The 22443-nt window shown below is 44.6% G+C and overlaps 1 protein-coding gene across 1 annotated transcript in view; it reads left to right on the top strand.

Moving 5' to 3' along the window:
• Nucleotides 1-44: 44 nt before the first annotated feature.
• slc49a4 (solute carrier family 49 member 4) overlaps nt 45-22443 on the top strand; it is a gene marked incomplete at its 5' end in the record, with an annotated part of 26310 nt that continues 3911 nt past the window's right edge. The window contains 8 exons of the mRNA XM_079277667.1: nt 45-339; nt 3561-3654; nt 4835-5106; nt 5936-6065; nt 11454-11562; nt 13680-13747; nt 19808-19935; nt 20427-20609. Of these exons, the coding sequence (XP_079133793.1) occupies nt 45-339; nt 3561-3654; nt 4835-5106; nt 5936-6065; nt 11454-11562; nt 13680-13747; nt 19808-19935; nt 20427-20609 (1279 nt within the window). The remainder of the gene's footprint in view (nt 340-3560; nt 3655-4834; nt 5107-5935; nt 6066-11453; nt 11563-13679; nt 13748-19807; nt 19936-20426; nt 20610-22443) is intronic.

Raw genomic sequence — 22443 nt, 5'->3', positions numbered from 1 at the left:
AAAACCGCCAACACCGTTAACACCCCCGGATTGTAATCGTTAAAATGGGCTCCGGGGGTTCGAGCACCGAGGCCGAACGAGAGTCGATTCTCGTGCCCTCTCACGCGGAGCCCGACAGTCCGGTTCACAGCCGGGTGTACGGGAGAAGATGGCTGGTTCTGAGCCTCTTCTCGCTGCTGGGCTTCATGCAGGGCATGGTGTGGAACTTCTGGGGGCCCATCCAGAACTCTGCGGTCCAAGCGTTCGGCTTCAGCAGCTCCGACATCGCGGTGCTGGTTCTGTGGGGCCCGGTGGGCTTCGTCCCGTGGCTGCTGTTCATGTGGCTGATGGACAAAAAGGGTGAGCTTTGGGTACACTGTGTCCTATTACAATATTATTACACTATTACATATATATATGTATGTATGTATGTATGTATGTATGTATGTATGTATGTATGTATGTATGTATGTATGTATATGTAATATATATATATATTATATATGTTATATATATATGTTATATATATATACACATATATATATATATATATATATATATATATATATATATATATATATATATATATATATATATATATATATATATATATATATATATACACGTATATATATATATATATATATATATATATATATATATACACGTATATATATATATATATATATATTTATATTTATGGTGTTATTGGAAAGTCTCAGCCTACCAAAAATAATATTAAAAACACATAAAAACATTAGTTAATTAAGTTTATAAAAAATAAAAGTTTAGAGATAATATATTATAAATGATTATATAATAATATATTATAAATAGATGATAATAATAAGAATGTCACCTATCAAACTCAGTTTAGTTTAATATACTTATTTTTGCACAATTTAAACAATAAAACAAACATAACAGATACATAATATTAAACACATACAACATGTAAAATAAGAGATAATACAGCTCTACCTCAGTAAAGAAGAGTGAACCCTGCTGTTATATGAATGAATGAGTAATAATAAGAGTACAACATGGGACGTTTTTCTGTATTTTAGTACTTTTAATACTTTAGGTACATTTTCCTGATTACACTTACACTTAGTTTTTATTATTTTAATTGTTGATTCATTTAATTTCGTCTATAAACAATAAAAAAACGACCATCACAATATCATGAAGACCAAAGATATTTAACTATAAATATATAAACAGAGAAAACCAATAAGCAGCAGATGTTTATTTCTTCACGATAACTAAACTGAAACGATGAATTGATCGTCAGAATAATTGACTTTGACGAGTTCAAACGTGTAGGTTTAGTGTCTGAATTGATCCCGTAACGTGTTGTCAGTGTGGAAGGTTTAGTGTCGAGTGGACCATGTGACCCTTTAAAGTGCTGATTCAGGATCAGTAACACTCACTGAACTAACTTCACAAAGGTCTTAAAACCACAGAACGTTTAAACGTCAGAAGAGCAGCTGAGTCAGAGCGCTCTTCACCGAACCGGTTCCTCTTCATCACATCACCTGACGATGATGAATCAAAGCCCTCGAGATGAAAATCATGACGAGACATTTCACAACTCGTCTTCGAGGTTTGTTGATGTCGTCACATTCTGTCTGCTGAAGAAACGGTTTAACAAAAAACACAAAAGCATGTTTTCCTTGAAGAATCACCAGAATAACACCATTCATCACAGCCAGAAGCTGTAAAAAACAGACATTATGATGAGGTTTTCAGCTTTCCAATGGTCCTTGAACACATCACATCTGCTGCTAGTAGAAGTAGAAGAAACTGTTTAATGTTCCCGGATCAGAAGTGGAGCTGCAGCAGTTAATCCATGAGTGTTCAACTGTCAAATTAATAGTCAACTATTTTGATCATCAGTTTTTTAAATGTATTTATATATTTTATTATTAACTTATCTATTTATTTAGCAGGGACAGTGCACATTAATTCACATTTTCGATGGAACGATATAGAAATATATTTTATCATAAATCACGATTTAATAAATACTAAAAACACAAGTTGATAGTCCTGAATATCGTCTCCAGTGACTTGAAAAAGATTCTTAGCTCATTGATTTGGTCGAGAAGTGAAAAATAAAGCCTGCTTTAAAATACAGTGTATTATATATGTATATATAAAAGAAAGAACAGACTCACACCATCTTTTCTATTATTGTTTAATATTATTATGTCCTGTGGAGATATTTGTTCACAGGATTTGAGGTCAGAGGGATTTACTGAATTTTTTTAATGTTTTTATAATTATCGGTAAATTGTCTTGAATTGTGTTTATATCGGCCTCGACAGTCGTCCCTGAGTTTCCCATCAGGATCATTCGATTTTAATTCAATAATTAATAAATGTAACTTGAGTGTTTATACACGTTGATCAAAGCTTCAGTAGAAATGAGAGCTCGCATGCACGCAGACAGAAGAACAGGGAAGTGCAGAGAGTTCCCTTAAACCGCCGTCATGTGGCTGAAACTGAGAATAAAGACTTCTGTCACACAGACTGTGTCCAACACTGCTGTCTTCTTAGTATTAAATATATATATATATATATATATATATATATATATATATATACACACACACTTGTCTTCTTAGTATTAGATATACATGCACACACACCCCACAGGGTATTAGCTACAGCTAGCTGAAACTATTGTTGTTGTTTTGGAGGTTTGTTTTTCTGTTGAACTTTATTGGTTTGTATTGATGGGTGTATCTATTTTTTTGTCCACCCCATTTAAATCAATGAGGGTGAGTTAAAGAGCCGAGAAACCTTTCTGTTCATCAGCAACACAAACATCCTCTCAAAGGATCACACGGCTGAATGGACTTCTCTAAAACTCAACGTTATTACCTTCATGATGTCAAGGAGTCAAGGACTCAAGGAGTCAAGGACTCAAGGAGTCAAGGACTCAAGGAGTCAAGGAGTCAAGGAGTATTTGTCATTATGAAACACAAGGATGCACAACATAATTCATTTGTAGCCATTTTACAACACAAACAAACAGAACATTCCTGTAGAGCATTTGTTGAGTTTGCATCACACGGAATGTAAACTATGTATCTATATAAACGATGCAAACTAAAGATGGCCGACATCTTCACTTTAAAAAGTCCACATGAGGGAAACATTGTCCTTCATCTCAGACTGTGAGCACCAAACATCATGACGCGAGCAAAGCTCACAAAGGTTGTTTTCATACCAATAAACAGCAGGGTGGTTGCACAACGACGACAACAACAACAACAACAACTGTGACATGTGGAGGAAACAATGGGAGGAAAGCAGCTGCTCTGCAGTCAGCTGATACTTGTCTTTACAGGCGGTGCTTTTTGTCTCTTTAATATCCTGAGAGCTCACATCACCAATATCAAGCTGAGTCTCTGCTCTCCGTACTTACTCAAACTTATTATCTCTTACATTTTACAGACTAAACATAAATCAAGAATGAAACAGTGATTTTTATTAATTATTTCTATGTGTTACAGACGAAACATAAAGCACCTATTCCTCCAGATGACTAACGATGGGCCGTGTGCCCTGCAGGTCTCCGGGCGGCCCTCCTCCTCTCGGCCTTCTTCATGCTGCTGGGATCGGCTGTGAGGAGCATCCCTCTGACGGAGCAGCCTCTCAGGAGATGGTGAGCATCAGCGTGAGGATGAGGATGCTCTAGAAAGGAGGAAGAGCGCGGCTCGTCCGTAGTACCGACGTATAAATAACCTTCATCTAACAAGTTCACTGCACACAGAGGGCTCGGTCTGAAGCCGGGCCCCGGTCCCTGTGGACCCTGGTCTCTGCTGGGTTCCTCCCACGTCAGGCTGGGAAACATTAAAAGAACCAAATCATTATTCTGAGCTTCACTCAGGAGCTGAGAGAAGGTCACTGCAATTACACAAAGTAATTGCATGAGTCGGTGTGAGCGTTAATCTGTGTAGTGATTGCTGTCGGTGAGGGAGGATATCAGACCGCCACGTGGAGGCCGTTGTATTTCATATCGCTGTCACTGCACACATTTAAAGCACCCTTATTTAAATCATTCGGCCTCGAAGAGCAGAGGAATCAATGAATGTTTCCATCGGTGCAGTGATACGAGCTGACTGTACGGAGATAAAACGCCTCTGTTACAGTTTATTAAAGAAGAAGAAGAGCATCAGATTTAATGTTGTGTGAACATTTCCTCACATTGTGTTCAAACAGCCTTAAGATGCTTCCACATGAGTCCACTTCATCATGCTCATAATGATTCAAAGATTCTATATATATATATATATATACACACACACACACACACACACACACACACACACACACACACACACACACACTCACACTCAGGGACAACACACGTTGGATTAGAGGCATGCATCACCAGCAGATGGCGCGCTCTGCTTGAGTGTGTGTGTGCGTGTGTGTGTGTGTGTGTGCATGTGTGTATGTGTGTATGTGTGTGTGTGTGTGCGCGCTGTGTTCACTGACCTGCAGAATGGAGGATCAAACCCGGCCCGGATCAGGAAACGTCCAACGTGTCACTTCCTGTTTTCTCCTCATGACTTCCTGTCTGTTTTGGGTTTCTAGGATCCTTTGAAAGGAAATGAAAGGAGTTCCTCTCGTCTGCTTTTTGAAAGCGAGCCTCTTGTGTTGATAAGGAGAGAAAAGGCAACGTGATTCACATCAGAGACATTTATTGATGAGATCAGTTTATTGTCTCCATAGTGAAGGAAGTGATGTAATCTTGTTGTAATCTAATTGTCATCTAATTGTTTAACGGAGGTTTTCACAGTGAAGTTTGAGTATAATTTATCGGCATTGTTCCGTTCCAGGTTGATCCACGGAGGTCACTTCCTGAACGGTCTGGCGGGGCCCACCATCATGAGCTCGGGCCCCTTCCTCTCCACCACGTGGTTCGCCCCCGACCAGAGAGCCACCGCCACGGCCGTGGCCTCGCTCTTCTGCTACCTGGGCAGCGCCGCCTCCTTCCTGGTCGGCCCTCTGGCGGTGCCGGCCCCCAACCGCACCGGGGCGGCGACCGCCGCCGGGCCGGCGGTTTCCGACAGCGCCATCCGAGACCGGATCCAGCTGGTGATGTATGCAGGTACTGACGGCTCGGAGGATCGACAGCACGTCGTTTCTTACATCGTGTCGAAGGACGGCCAGAAAAAAACAATTCTAATGTTCATAACCGCCGCTCGTGGAAGAGTGGATTTCTGTTACGCTCAACTGATTCAGACATTTAAACGAGTAACACGAGTAATAGGTGGAGCTGCAGCTCTTGTTGACCCGCCGGGGGTCTGTAGTTCTTAATGTCTACAGGACAGCGGGGACACAGCGCTGTGGAGCTCGTGAAAAGAATAAAGCTGAAGGACGGCTGGATGAGCTGTGATGGAGAGCTGCTGCTCGATCAATACCACGTAAAGACAGAATATAGATGTTCAGTGGAGTCAGAGAGGAAGTGTTCATCAATACTCAGTGTTCATCGATACTCAGAGTGTATCAATACTCAGAGTGTGGCGGCCCAACACTAGAAATAATAACCTAAAATGTCACAAAAATAAATTCAGAATTATTAACACGTGATTTATTCTTTTTACTTAAAGGTACAGTGTGCAGCATTTAGGGGATCTATTAGCAAATTAAATATCCTATTCATAAGTATATTTTCTGTCGTCTATAACCTCCTGAAGCTGAGAGTCGTTGTGTTTTCGTCATGTTAGAATGAGTCCCTCATGTTTCCATGGTGAGCGGGAGGCGGCCATGTTTCTACAGTAGTCCAGGAGGGACACAGCATTTCACTGAATTAGGTCTTCATGTTCACTTCATAAGACTTCAGCGTGTCACAGTGACTTTCTTTAAACGTTGAATGAGTCCGGCTGTCCCGTCTCTGAACTAACCCGTCTGTCTGTCCGTGCCTGTCTGTCTCTCAGAGCTGTCTGTGATCGCCGTTCTCTTCGCGGCGGTGCTGCTGTATTTCCCGTCTCGCCCTCCGATGCCTCCGAGTGTAGCCGCAGCCAGTCAGCGCCTCAGTTACAGGAGCAGCATCTGTAGACTCCTCAGGTAACACACACACACACAGTCACACACACAGTCTCACACACACACACACACAGTCTCACACACAGTCTCACACACACACACACACACACAGTCTCACACACAGTCACACACACAGTCACACACACAGTCTCACACACAGTCACACACACAGTCACACACACACACACACACACACACAGTCACACACACAGTCTCACACACAGTCACACACACAGTCACACACACACACAGTCACACACACATACACACAGTCTCACACACACACAGTCTCACACAGTCACACACACACACACAGTCTCACACAGTCACACACACATACACACAGTCTCACACACACACAGTCTCACACGGACACACAGTCTCACACACACACAGTCTCACACGGACACACACAGTCTCACACACACACAGTCTCACACACACACAGTCTCACACGGACACACAGTCTCACACACACACAGTCTCACACGGACACACACAGTCACACACACAGTCACACACACAGTCTCACACACACACAGTCTCACACACACACAGTCACACACAGTCTCACACACACACAGTCACACAGTCTCACACACACACAGTCACACACAGTCACACACACACACACAGTCACACACAGTCACACACACACACAGTCACACACAGTCACACACAGTCACACACACAGTCTCACACACACACAGTCTCACACACACACAGTCACACACACACACAGTCACACACAGTCTCACACAGTCACACACACACACAGTCTCACACGGACACACACACACACACAGTCACACACAGTCTCACACAGTCTCACACACATACACACAGTCTCACACACACACAGTCTCACACGGACACACACACAGTCTCACACAGTCACACACACATACACACAGTCTCACACACACAGTCTCACACGGACACACACACAGTCTCACACAGTCACACACACATACACACAGTCTCACACACACACAGTCTCACACGGACACACACAGTCACACACACAGTCACACACACAGTCACACACACAGTCACACACACAGTCTCACACACAGTCTCACACACAGTCACACACACAGTCTCACACACAGTCTCACACACACACAGTCACACACAGTCTCACACACACACAGTCACACACAGTCACACACACACACACACACACAGTCACACACAGTCTCACACAGTCTCACACAGTCACACACAGTCTCACACACACACAGTCACACACAGTCTCACACACACAGTCACACACACACACACACACACACACAGTCACACACACACACACAGTCACACACAGTCACACACAGTCTCACACACACACAGTCACACACAGTCTCACACACACACAGTCTCACACACACACACAGTCACACACAGTCACACACACACACACACACGTGCCTGAGCTCCTTAACTCTTTATGTGACTCAGAGGCAGAATTATCTGCAGGCTGATTATGAAGCTGAGCGTTTATTTTACAGGTGTGAGGGGAAACTCACAGACACCACACACACCTCACATACCGCAAATATAAATATAAATAAAAGTTGGCGAAAGAAGAGCTAAAAGAAACTGATTGAATCTCACTGCAGCCCCCCGTCACTCCACATCGCCTGAGCAGAGTCCTTTGGCCCGACTTGTGGAGGAATGAAGCCCGTGGCCAGGGATTAAAGGGGGGAGAGGGGGAGAGAGAGGGGGAGAGAGAGGTGGTCTGGGTCTGCTGCTCTCGGTCCCCTGCAGGATGAAATAGCTTCAGTGCAGCACCGTGCGGTCCACAGGCCTCTGACCAGCTTAGCGCCCCGTTAAGAGCTGCCTCACATACACGACACGGACCAAAGCCGGTAGCACCCGAATGCATCGTTCCAGACAGACACACACACACACACACACCGGCCAACTGAACTAGGTCACCCAGCTGAGAGGGGCTCTGTTCCTTCCAGAGACCTGATGTGTGTCGGTCCGCAGCATCAAGCTGCAGACTTCTCCTGCTGGTGGACGCGTGTCCTCGAACACGAGGTGGACTAACATGCTATTATTTGTGCCTTTATTCTGAAAAAGACAACCTTCCTACAGTCTGTTTCCATGGCTGAGGATGAATATTCCTCTAATGTTCCTGTGTCCATGCAGCCGTTCATATTCAGATGAACATAAAGGACCTCATGCCTCGTGCTCATCACCAGTGAACCCCACGGTGATGTCGTTCTCTTCTGTTTGACGGGTCGACGTCCTAACACGTCGTTCATCACGTCTGAATATGTCAAAGTGACCATCAGGAGCGAAAGGATATATATATATATATATATATATATATATATATATATAGTATACAGTGAATGAGCTGTACACATGTCCAAAGAATGGTCCTAGAACCTGGAGAGCGTCAACAGATAACGACCGTGATGAAGGTGATTGGTCGATACCGGCTCTGCTCGTTAAGGTGATGCAGAGCCGGCTGATTGGACGGTAGTGACAGCAGGCGGTCGTCCACTCGTCAGGTACTCGTCCTGACACGTCTCCATTGATTGATCTGATCCTCTATTCAGAGTCTGAGCGTCGGTTAACCATCTTCAGCTTCCAGCTGTTCACATCTGCCTCCTCAGCAGCCGTGTAATGAGACGCCCTGCATGTGTCTGCGTGAGGTGTGGAGTAGTCATTGTGTTCTGATCACAGTGAGAGAGAAGACTAACCAGCCTGAGTGCTGACGCCCCCCCCCACACAGTCAGGCTGACTTTAGCTCCCGAACGTGTCATCTTGATGCATTGCTCTCCAGCCGGGTCTGCCAAGGACAAGCAGCACTTAGCTGATGACGCCGCCGCCGGCTTTGAGACTTCTTCGGAAGTATTTCATCACCAGCAGGAAAAGAAGAAGTCTTCCTCGGCAGCAGAGCGTCTGCCTGCTCACATTTGGTTTGTCTCAATAAGCTCCCCGGACCAGGACGAGGGTGCATGGATATTGATTTTCTTCAGTTCTGGCGAGGTTAATGAAAGGGAGCAGAGAGGGTGCTCCATCACGCGCTGTTTACGAGCGTCCCTCCACGCTCCTCAAGGCCGAGCAGCTCCGGGCTGCTGAGGACGGGTTAGTGTCTGTGGAGTCCAGAAGAATACGTTCACATGCACAGCAGTATACCACTGTTTTCAGTATGTATGACCAGAACCTGAATCTATTGTGCTTCACGTAAACATTATGCTCTGTAGCTCTTATGGTGATGGATCATGTTGAGATGAAAACATGTGTGATATGATTATTGTTCAGGTTTTAGGATTTAGGAATAAATGCCCGGGAGTTCAAACAGCGTCCGTAACACAGAAGGACAGAAAACAAATGTGTGAATCCTCCAGACGCCGGCCACTCTAATCAGATCGTGGAGGGTCGAGGAGGCGGCGCTGGTTTCAATCAGCACGCTGTGTGTGTGTGTGTGTGTGTGTGTGTGTGTGTGTGTGTGTGTGTGTGTGTGTGTGTGTGTGTGTGTGTGTGTGTGTGTGTGTGTGTGTGTGTGTGTGTGTGTGTGTGTGTGTGTGTGCGTGTGTGTGTGTGTGTGTGGAGCGTGTTTTTATGATTTCAGCTGATAATCAGATCATAATACACTCGGGTAGTGTTGAGAAGATGATTTATTCAATTTAGGGAATGAGCAGAAAAAAAGATTAATATTAATTTTATGAATAAAAACATTCTCTTGGTTTTACCTTCGCAAACACTTTAAACTTGGTTATGTTGTTGAATATCTTTTGGTTTTACTGTGAAAAACAAGCTATTTCAGTAAATATGTCAACATGACATCGTTATTGTAATTGTGAGACGAGACGTCATCGTAGATGTGTGTCTTAATGTGGCAGAAGTGTTTTCCTGCTTTTAAAGGCTGCATTACGGTAAAGCAGACGTATTCTACATACCTAGAGGTCCACATGTTCTGATTCAAGGCCATGTTTAGATGTTTAATGCTGGAACGTTTGCTCAAAGGAGTTGTTCTTTGTCGTGCACATAACGGCTCTTTAATATTTGCATCCTGGTTTTGTTCCAGTCCGTCCTTTTCTCTGACTCACTCACTTATGAGCACTGTTGTCTGACTCGACCCCGATCATGAGAGATTATTTACAACGAAAAGGCCCCAAAAGCTGCGCAAAATGTAAGAATTCTCAATATTCATAGTCATCTTCTGAATCATACCAAAGACTGTTTAATTGAATTCAACAAGCTAACGATCATGTCAGCATGCTTATCAATAGCACGGTAACATGCTAATGTTTAGCAAGTATTTTTCTTGTTCTCTATCTGAGCTAACGTTATCATATTAGCATGCTTACTATTAGCATAGCAACACACTTACGTGTAGCTATTTAACAAGCTGACGTTATCATGCTGACATGCTTACAGTTAGCATGTTATTGAGCTTCTTAGCATGCTTAGCTACATCATTATGTATCTTTAAACTTGTGTTGATCGATTTTCTTGCAACTTGTGAGGGCATCTCAAAAAGCTCCAACGATGACATCATCTGATACAGACCGAGACCACCTGACCACCAGCTCATCTCCCAATATGTCCATCAGGAAGTGATGTCATGATTGATCACCATGAGGCCATGTATGTCACCTTTTTATGCGAGTGAAGAAGTTTACAGTCAGCGCGGGTGTTTCTCTTGATTAAGGACAGAAGCATTTCAAACTGCTGTGCTTGTATCCACTCGGTGTACTTTGTCAGTTCATTAAGTCCATTAAAGTGTGTGACAGCAAACCCTCAGTAATAAACCTGAAATCATCAGACGCCTCGTCTCTCCCCGCGAGTCATAACTCATAACATGCGGCCGATTTGCAGTCTAATAATGCTTCTAATCAGTTATTTCTACGTGAGCTTTGTGACACCAAAGTAACATAAATCTACACATCAGAGGTATTAAAGTGCTGCATGAACTCCGACCGTCAGCCACAGAATCCTGATGATGCAGGATGACGCCATAACCAAACAATTCAATCTGTTCAGCTTCATGGTCACTCCTCTGGGTTAACTCTTCAACGTCCGTGTGAACCAGAACTAAATGAACGCAGCTTCATGTGTGAGAGCGCCCCGAGATACACGTCTATGAATGTCAGAATATTTGCCCTATTTGTTACAGTGAGAGACTTTAACAGTAGAGTGAAAACACTGCGTTGGACTGTTTAAATGGAAGTGTAGATCTGCCTTTGAGGTTTTAATTTGAGCCAACGGCTGCATGTTAAACAGAAGGAACTGTGTGAGCAATGAACACGTGTGTGAATGTTTGAGAATGTGAATGTTTGTTTACCCGTAGGACGGTGACGGGATCTAAGAAATGATCTGTGTAAGTGGGTGTAGTTCATAAATAAACCAGGAAATGAAATCTTAAACCTCTTAATGTGTCCTCTTCAGCAACCTGCGGTTCCTGATGGTGGCGCTGGCCTACGCGGTCCCCTCTGGAGTGATCGCCGGCTGGGCGGGAGTCCTCGACATGGTCCTCACACCAGCCGAAGTCAGCCAGGTAGCAGCAAACTCACACACCCAACAAGTGATCACGTAATCAACGTGGCAGGAGGTTCAGAGCAGCGGCCATCTTTATGGATCGCAGCAGATCTCTGTATGAACTAAACCGACGCACGGGAAGAACGTTAGTGTAGCATTGAAGCATGGTGGACCAGCAGGCTAGGTAGCTGGCTAGCCTGCCACTACATGAGTCAAATTCAGCTCTTTCATGCTTCATCCACTCACGAGTGCAGGGAAACACCCGGCTATCACCAGAGGAGGGACACCGTCGGCTCTGGGCTGACCTTTAGCCCCTGTTGTTCTGGAGAAAGACACGCTAGCTAACGTTAGCTAGCTAGCCAGCCGTCTGTGTGCGGAGCCACTTCCTGACGAGCTGGGACGGCGTTTGTGTTTTACCACAACTACGAACAACAATCACCATTTTCTTTCTTACGATTCAAAAGAGCACGGAAGCAGTTTAAATGTCCGTTGGACTCTTATTCTCCTTGGATGCAGATCACCTTTGATCTCGTTAAACCACCTCGCTGAACACCGAGTACAGCGACAATGGAGAGCTTTTGTCTCCTGTGCACATTTGTTGAAAACATTCCTCACACTCCTGAGATTGTGAAGACGAGGTGAGCACTGGTTCTCCAGGTTTCATCTTTAGTTGGATGAGTTGCAACCAAGTAGGAGACACACACACACACACACACACACACACACACACACACACACACACACACAGCCTCGTCTTGTGTTTTCTGCATACAAAACAGAAGCAGCACGAGCAGCTCGCCAGTTCATTTACCGGGTTTTATTTCTGTGCCAGCACTTTGCAAAGCTTTTCACAGCTTGCACGAACAGCGGGAAGAATAGCTGGTGAGGTTCCGTGACATTTAAAAAGCCTTTTAGGGACTCGCTCTATACAATGTCTCCTGAGAGTGGAGCCTCTGGAGAGTGTGCAGGTGGAACGTCAGACGTTGCGTTTTAAAGTCGACCTGAGATGCACGAGAAGTTGAGGGGAGGAGTTCATCTCATCGCTCTTGTGAAAACACTTTAAAAAGCTCTCTCGCTTTCTGTGTTTCCACTCATGGAAACCCGCTCTCTCCCTCTCTCTCTCTCTCTCCCTCTGTCTCTCTCTCCCTCCCTCTCCCTCCCTCTGTCTCTCCCTCTCTCTCGCTCTCTCCCTCCCTCTCTCTCTCTCTCTCTCTCCCTCTGTCTCTCTCTCTCTCTCCCTCTGTCTCTCTCTCCCTCCCTCTGTCTCTGTCTCTCCCTCTGTCTCTCCCTCCCTCTGTCTCTCTCTCCCTCCCTCTCCCTCTCTCTGTCTCTCTCTCTCTTTATTTACACTCTGATGGTTAACGTTAAACTTTATTTACACTCTGATGGTTGACGTTAAACTTTATTTACACTCTGATGGTTGACGTTAAACTTTGTTTACACTCTGAAGGTTAACGTTAAACTTTGTTTACACTCTGATGGTTGACGTTAAACTTTGTTTACACTCTGAAGGTTAACGTTAAACTTTGTTTACACTCTGAAGGTTAACGTTAAACTTTGTTTACACTCTGAAGGTTAACGTTAAACTTTGTTTACACTCTGATGGTTGACGTTAAACTTTATTTACACTCTGATGGTTGACGTTAAACTTTATTTACACTCTGATGGTTAACGTTAAACTTTGTTTACACTCTGAAGGTTAACGTTAAACTTTGTTTACACTCTGAAGGTTAACGTTAAACTTTATTTACACTCTGATGGTTGACGTTAAACTTTGTTTACACTCTGAAGGTTAACGTTAAACTTTATTTACACTCTGATGGTTGACGTTAAACTTTATTTACACTCTGATGGTTGACGTTAAACTTTGTTTACACTCTGATGGTTAACGTTAAACTTTATTTACACTCTGATGGTTAACGTTAAACTTTGTTTACACTCTGATGATTGACGTTAAACTTTGTTTACACTCTGAAGGTTAACGTTAAACTTTATTTACACTCTGATGGTTGACGTTAAACTTTGTTTACACTCTGAAGGTTGATGGTAAACTGCTACTACTACGGTCCATTACTCCAGTGGTCTCGTCTCCTTTCATCTTTCCTTCCTCACTCTTTGATCTTCGTTGTCTTACAGGTGGACGCTGGTTGGATCGGTTTCTGGTCGACTGTTGGTGGATGTTTGTTTGGAGTGGCGATGGCCAGGTAAGCTCCTGTACACCTGGATGTTTTTATTATTGTGAATATGGTGTTATGGTGAAAATAGAAGCAAGGTGTCCACCGTAACATGCACAGTATACAAAAATACACTTGACACTTTAATAACGGACTTTCATTTTAACATACTCTTAATTTGTTTGTCATATTTTACTTTCTCAATGTCTTGAAGACGTTTGAAGTAACTTGAGAAGCGAACCTAAAAACAGAGCTTTTCTTGACCTCTCGGCTCTTATTTTCCTCAACAATTTAAGAGAAGAACTAAATTATTTCGGCAAATACTTCCTCAGCTCAGTGGAAGCTCGATGGACTCTGTGAGGCATCAGATGAGACGATAACTTCTTCCTGTAACTCCTCATTTACATCTGCAGCGGAATCTTAAATGTCAGAATACCAGATGGGTTGTTCACAATATGAAGGACAGTTGAATCTTCATCACTTCTTCTTATCGCTAAAGCAGCTTAATATTAAACATTGCCTTCAGAGGTGAGATGGATTATTTGTTGAAGGAACTATAAAGAAGTACTTTCTCACTTCAAATATGTAATGTTTGAAGTGCGTTTGGACTTTTGTTTTCTGGTAAAATACTTTATATTCTTTCACCTTTGCATCTGTAGAAATGATTAGAATCAAACGCAGAAAGAAGAATCACTGTTGAATTGAACTCATAGATTCAGTCATCGTGGGTCAAAGGTCGGTAGACTTTGGTTTGTTTAAAGGAGACAAGTTGTTCACCACTGACTGAGGTTGAGATGAAAGTAAACAGATGAATTGACTTAAATATGTAAAGGTGCAATGTGTAAGAGCTCCACACAGGGGCAGCATTTCATCCCTACTACTGGGTCCATACGGTCTAAACGTACAGTCATCAGTTATTAAACAAACAAAGCAGTAAGTCTCCTGCAAGAGGACCAAACAGAAATACAAGTTGTTTTCTCGTTACTTTGGATTAAATCCAGCAAACGAACTATCAATGGATGTTCTGTTGACGAGTCCTCAGGCAGCTCGACTTTCTGGGTCCTCTCATGTTGGACTGACTGGACGCTATCGTGACTCTACATCGCCTCTCCGGGTTCAAAGTGGTATTACAGCACAGGAAGGGCCGGGGCTAGCTGGTTAGCATGCTAACGTCAGTAGATATAAGCATCATAACAACAATACATTTTATTTATTTATCTAGAAACTCAGATGCTTTACAAAGGAGATAAAATAGAGAGACAAGTCATCACAGGAACAGACAATTAAACACTTTCCACAAACGAGTAAAATGGTTGGAGGTTAAAAGGCGACAGAAGTTAGTTTTCAGTGTTTTTTTGAAGTAGTTCCTGATGTTTCTCTAACTATGTGACCTCTTCACAGCCTGGTGATGATGTCCATCTATAATCGCTTTAAACTAAAAGTCTGGACACATCTTGCACATCTTACACATTGTTTGCATTGTTCAAATAGAAGAAAGGTTAATTCCAACTCCACTTCAACACAAACAGGACGGCTGATCGGTCGAATGAACGTCAACGTGACACACAAGACGGTCGTGAACAAAGTGTACTTTAATTTGAAAAGCATTGAAATAATCAATTCACGTTCTGTTCTGCTGCCTCACAAACAAGATCAGAATCTAGAGTTGTATCCCTCTAGTCACTGAGCATGTCCACACTGTACTACTCTAACGTGATTAACAACTCATACGTCTCATACGAAGCTCATTTGAAGCTTGAATTGAGGGCGTCTCTATCTCTTGCTCCTCTAATCTCATCTCTGTAACATATGACCTGATCCAGCCACAGAGTGAGGGGAACGGATGCTAATGCAAAAGCCACTTCTCCTCTATTGATGGATAGCGAGCCGCGCCGCAAAAGACAAAAAGTGTGGAGTCTGCAAAAAGCGAGGGGGATTCAGCCCCCCTCCGACGGAAATATGTTCATCGTGGAACCGAGGCCCAATCAGCACTTCCAGGCAGGCCCAGTGTTTTCTTAAAGCTGTAATCAGGGAAATGAGCCCATAACTCCCGCTGTTAATCAATGAAGCCGTTAGCAGCACCAGATGAAAGTGTATGTAAACGGGGCCGATGAGTTATTGGTGTTGATGACACCGACTCTGAGCCACCGGAGGGATGGATTATTCTCTCTTTGGAGCAACAGTTTGGTAGTTCATTGAAATTCAGCTGCCCTCTGAACCCCAAAACCCGTCGCCGGGATTGAAAAACATCTTTTATTCCAACAATCCACTAAACTGAAAAATCATTATCGTCAGATTTTCATCTTTCCGACCGTCCTTGAACACATCGTGTGTGACAAATGCTTCCATTGGAAAAAGCGACCAAAACTAAGCTTAGAATTGTGATATTTCATTAAAAACATTTTATTCTACATGTCTTTCTGACTGATTTCACACTTTAAGTCGTTCTACAACATTATTTCGTCACTATCTCAGAATCTTAACGTTTTTGGACACCATTTAACTGAACACCTATGTAGACACATATCTGTCGAATTAATAATGCTAAGCTAAGCTAGAACATACTTTAAGTTTTAACCTGATGTGTGTTTTTTCTCACTTCTTCTCTTTGATTGGTTTTGTTCTTTGGTGGATTAAACCCCAGATGTGATCTGACAGTAATTCAAACTGTTTATTTATAAGTCGGAGAGGTCACATGGTCCCTCCTCCAGATACATGACAGGAGTCTGGTTCTGGAGTTCTGTACCAGTTGTAGGCGGGACAGGGACCCAGTGATCCCAGTACACAGGGAGATGCAGGAGTCCTGGTGGGAGGAAATAAAGACTTTCTCAAGATCTTCCAATGAGAGAAACAGCTTTATTTTGGCAAAAGTATGAAGCTTTTACTTCTGCACTGCCCGCATTGTCAGACATAAGAGAAGGAATCAAATATCCCACCGAGGTTTTTTGACATGGGGTTTAACGAATAAGGACAGGTTGCCAAGACCGTCTGTCATCACGTTGGTGGGACTGATTACATCAGACCGGTCATTTGGTGTTTAGGCGGAGATAAAGCGGTGTGTCGTCGGCGTAACGGTTGAGGGAAATGTTGGGGAAACTAAATGCTTCCTCCCTCTGGTTTTATTCTTTCTTCTTCTTCACCAACCTGCTTTGATGTGGCTTCACTAGATGCATCAAGAAACAATATCCGGGAGGCTGACCGCTGGATCAGAGATAAAACAGATGGATCCACACACCAAGTATCTCCCGTTAGAAGGGTTTTATTGCTCTTCCTCACACTTTACTGTTACTGCATTTACCAGAAGCTTTGTATGAGGAAGGTACAGAGAGCGTGTTTGTCTCTCGGCCCGCTAGCAGTCTGTCAGATGTTAATGTCCGGATGTGACTTATTATGTGCCATTAGCTGTCCCTCTCCCTGCAGATAGCACCATACTGAGGCAACTCTCAGCACTTAGTTTGCTGCAGGGGAGGCAAGGAAATTGCCTCCTTCTTAAATGCTTTTCATGCTGCAGGTGTTGCTGTTTCACGTGTTTAAATGGCCGATACTCCTGCAAAGTTAAATCTCTTTGGGGATTAGTAATTGCCCTTTGCAAAAGCAGAGAAGAAGAAGATGCAACCATTTGATTGCCGGTGGATAGTCGAATGCTTGATGCACCCGTCATGGAATTATTTGAAACAACAAGTGTGGCCTTGGACAGAAGCTGATTGGATGATTTTGTCCCCCATGGATTGAGGAGGAGTCTCTAACGAGCGTTCCCTCGTTATCTTCATTACAACCCCCAGGAGAAGAGGAGAGAGGTCTGAGCCAGGCAGAACTCCAGGTTAATGAGGAAGCAGAGCAAACACCATCAGCCACTGCCTCGTTTGTGTGGCCTGCAGAAACCGGACAATCTGTGATTGCACGCTGGTCGTGGTTATTATTCGTCTCCATGTATTTGGTTATTTACTGCGTGTCTGTCTCTAGAAACCGTGGACGGGCCTAATTTATAATATCATAGTGGAGAAGATATTTCATCGTTCCCTGCAGGCCCAGGGAGAGCAGCCCATTTAATCTGATTCTACATGACTTAAATGATGCTGTCTTTATGGCCGATAAATCCTGTTCGAGCGGTGTAAAAGATACTCTTAATTCTGCCGTTACCTCGTGAGATGACATGACCCTCTTCACTCAGCGAGCGCTGTCACACCGCGCTGAGCTACGCTAACGGAGCCATTTCAAAGTCTTATCTTCAATATCATTCTGGATGTTTCTTGTTTTCAACTTCCCTCCCCGGTTTCTACTGAGGATGTCAATAATTAAAGGAAACACTGTGACATAGTTGCATGTTTGCAAAAGGTGCAGATATTTCTTAAAGCAGCTCACTGTCGTTTTTGGGACTATTTTCAGACGTGGATGAATCCACAGTTTATTTAGACTCCATCCCACATTCACCATCCTGCTGCTGCAAATACTCACTAAAGTGTGTGTTCGTGGGAATCGTCCCTACGCTAAGTCCCGCCCCTCTAACAGAGACTGGCCAATCACAGCGTATCGCGGTCCAGCGCTGATCAGGAGCTCTGCTAGACTCCATCGATGGTTTGACAGCATGAATACGGTCTTTTCAAAATAAAATTCCGTCTTCACAGGAAACAACTTAGTTACGTTTAGGAAATGCACAAAGAAGTTTGTACTCAACGTGCTGTTCATTACTTTATTCTCTGAAACTCCAGAGGACGTACAAACAAGATGAGCAGTGAAGGATCAACCAGTGTAACTCCCTCCTCTTCCACTATGAGGAGGGATTATAATGATCTGTAAACTCATCTCATCCTCATAGACTACTTTACTGCCGTAATACAAACCCTGTAAAGAAACACGTCAAGTATTAAATGTGTGATCGTGAATCATAAAGAAACAAAGGTTAAACATCCTGTAAACTCTTTGATTTGACTGATCATATTTACTATCATGTCGATTTTTAACACCAAAAACGAATTGACCTCATTTGTAAAATCCTCAGACATGTAAGTCATGTTTTTATGAGTGAATATATGAGACAGTCACGTCTGAAAGGCTCCATCATAAGGTTATTAAAGCTCATAAACTCAGAGGAAGAATCAGGCGTTACTTGTTGGTGACATCGACGAACAAGTAAGAAAAGCAGAGAATATATCCAAGACTGATTATCTATGTTGGTATTGGTCAACTATCAGCCAAACTGTGTCGTGCACATAACTCACCAATCGGTGGCCGAGCTCTTTATCAAGTGGACTCGGGGACCATCGGAGCTGCTGTGGGAAATAAGCGACTGATGGAGTTCCTGCTCAGAGGATGAGATTGGAAGTGATGCAGAGCTGTGATCCTCTCTGCAAAGAGATGAGGGCTCGTCTGTCTGTCGGGGGGAAAGAATGAGGACTTCATCCCTCTCTGGCACCGGAGGACGGTGGAGGGTTAGAGCCGGTCTGTGGCCGATTTGAGGGGCGTCGCTGTGGGGAAGAGAAGCCAGACGTCTCTGTGAAGCGGCCTCTCGGACAAGACTGCCGTTTTATTACAAGTGCAACCAGCTCCATCTTTCAAACTGAAACATATCATCTGTTTCCTCAGAGTGAGCTGGAGTCTAGAGCAGGAGACAACCTCCAGTTCTTTAGAGTGAAGTCAGAGCTTCAAGTGTTAAAGCTGCATTCTCTCTAGTGTCCACCAGGGGGCGACTCCTCTGGTTGTATAGAAGTCTATGAGAAAATGACTCTACTTCTCTCTTGATTTATTCCCTCAGTAAACATTGTAAACATGAGTTTATGTCTCAATCTCTAGTTTCAAGTCTTCTTCAATACAGCATGATGTTCATTTAGTACATTATGGTCCATTTAGAGTCACACAGACCATAAAGCAGGGGATGCTTTAGGGCGGGGCTACACGCTGATTGACAGGTCTCTACGTCACTCCTCCTCAGTCCTGATGGCGACGGCCAAAATGTCAAACTCGAGGCATTAAAATGTCCACAAACCAACGAGAGACGTCGACGCTTTGTGTTCGTGGCGGATCTTCTGGTCTTAGGTCTTGTCTCTTTAGGTGGATCGGTTTCACCGTTGTTGTTGTTTTCCTCCCGAACAGGTTTGCGGACTCCATTCGGGGGATGCTGAAGCTGATCCTGGTGCTGATGCTGGCGGGAGCCTCGCTGTCCTCCACCTGGTTCACGCTCACCTGTCTGAGCTCCTTCACCCACCTCCCCTCCACCGCAGGTGGGTCCATGAACACGAGGCGGTCCAGAGACCGGAGCCAGAGTCAGGGTGTTTAGGGCTGTTCCTCATGTTAATGAGACGCATACAAGGATCCACGTCATCGTGACCTGAACCACGGCTCTTCTGTTGACGAGCAGACGTTCTGAGAGGCTCATCAGATGAGCGCTGGTGGGTCTGGAGTCCGTGCCATTGGACAAGAATCTCACGGTTCAGATCGGATCAGCACCAAATGTAACTTTTAGAGATCTCTGATCACGTCAGGAGACATGAAGACTTGTGTTTGTTTGATCTGTTTGATCTCGTCTTGACGGAGAGTTCATGAGAATGTTCAGTTTTATAGAATCTGTGCAGTAACTTGCTTTGCTCCTGTGTTGTGTTCCACTTCAACACTGTGGTTTATGAATGTGGTGACAGATGTTTGAGTCCTGGATCACGTAGAGTTCACCAGCATGCTGTCCTCTCTTAAACCTATTGATCTGCTCTTCATCCAGCCATCCTGTACACGTCCTGCATCCTGGTGGGCATCTTCATCTACAGCAGCGTGCCCATGTTCTTCGAGCTCCTCATCGAGACCGTGTACCCGGTCCCTGAAGGCATCACCTGTGGAGTGGTCACCTTCCTGGGGAACCTGGTGTCCGGCCTGCTCCTCGTCTTCCTCACCTTTTACTCTACAGGTAAGACGGGAGTGTGATGAAGACTAAGTTGTGTCTCCGTTCAGAAGCTTCTCGTGCTCCCTGCAGGCTTCTGTCTCTCTGCTCCCCCGTCCTCCATTGTTTCCATAAATCCATTTCATGAAGCTGCAGATTCTGCCGATAAAAAAACCGGCCGGACGGAAAATGAGGCGACGAAGCGAATCGTCACAAAGAGAGAAAAGCGTGTCTTTGAGTCAGTGATGCAGGACGTCAGCAGAGAGGACGGCGTGTCTTTGTCCTCAGCACCTTGTTGGAACGTCACAGCGGCGTTCAGGAAAGAACCCACGGTTCTACGTTCTGTGGGTTTGTTATTAAATCTTTGTGGAAGATCGGTGGTTAGTTTCTAGTTGGTTAATAATAAATAACTTATCTATAATCGTATCATGCAGAATAGCGACTTCTACTTTTCCAAATTTTGCTGCCGCACGTTTTTTCTGAATGTCCCGCGACGGAGAGAAGCTGAGTGATCAGTGTGTCATGTGATCCACATGCCAGCGATGTGTTGTGAGTGAAGTGAAGCAGCAGAGTGATGAATGATAGATGAGACGGACAGAGCTGCAGGTAGAGGGACTCATGAAGAACACATGAGGAGGAGGAGGGTGATTGTGATGTGCTGAGGACAGGAGAGCCTGAGGTGATGGAGGCCTGTCCTGTCACAGAGTCCTCTCTGCTGCTGCAGGCCTTCAGACACCAGACCTCTCTGCTGCAGGCCTTCAGACACCAGACCTCTCTGCTGCAGGCCTTCAGACACCAGACCTCTCTGCTGCAGGCCTTCAGACACCAGACCTCTCTGCTGCAGGCCTTCAGACACCAGACCTCTCTGCTGCAGGCCTTCAGACACCAGACCTCTCTGCTGCAGGCCTTCAGACACCAGACCTCTCTGCTGCAGGCCTTCAGACACCAGACCTCTCTGCTGCAGGTCTTCAGACACCAGACCTCTGCTGCAGGCCTTCAGACACCAGACCTCTCTGCTGCAGGTCTTCAGACACCAGACCTCTCTGCTGCAGGTCTTCAGACACCAGACCTCTCTGCTGCAGGTCTTCAGACACCAGACCTCTCTGCTGCTGCAGGTCTTCAGACACCAGACCTCTCTGCTGCTGCAGGTCTTCAGACACCAGACCTCTCTGCTGCAGGTCTCTGGACGCCGACGCTCTGCAGAACTAAACCCAACGTCTGCCTGAGGAACAGAATAGAGATGTAGATGCACGTTCTACAGCGTTCTGCATGTTAAATATAAGAACACAAACAAACGCATCTCAAAATGTATCGACATCAGAAAGATGTTTTTATCCAACGACACTGATTCAATCCATATCTGTTGGCATTCAGCCTCTAAAAGCTAGTATCTGCAGTCAAACTCTGCACACACACACACACACACACACACACACACACACACACACACACACACACACACACACACACATGCATATTCAATTCAATTCATTTTTGTATATCCCCAAATTACAAATTAGCCTCAGAGGGCTTTACAACATGTACACGTTTGACATCCTCTTGTCCCGGGACCCTCACATTCAGAATGGAGCCGCCTGTGACCAGAACTCTGCTGGGTGCTGAAGACCCGTTTGTAACGTGAGGCGGCTGCTGGCGGGTCGAGAGCTTCGGGCAGGTTTGAGCCTCCCGGGAGCAGTCACCGGCCCCCCGGCTGCTCGGGGGCTGCAGGGAGACGGTTAGCGGGAGCCACGTCTGTTTGACGCTACGCCCGCAGTCACCAGCGTCTTAGCTTCCATGCTGCGGAGCCGTACTTCTATCTCGCTGCGCCTTGCATCCAACCGTTGAGCTAACGTTACCTCCG

The sequence above is a fragment of the Melanostigma gelatinosum genome, assembly GCF_949748355.1.
Source record: "Melanostigma gelatinosum genome assembly, chromosome: 10".
NCBI classification, from domain to species: domain Eukaryota; kingdom Metazoa; phylum Chordata; class Actinopteri; order Perciformes; family Zoarcidae; genus Melanostigma; species Melanostigma gelatinosum.
The sequence above is the reverse complement of the archived record's forward strand: the minus strand, read 5'-3'. Positions and strand labels throughout refer to the sequence as shown.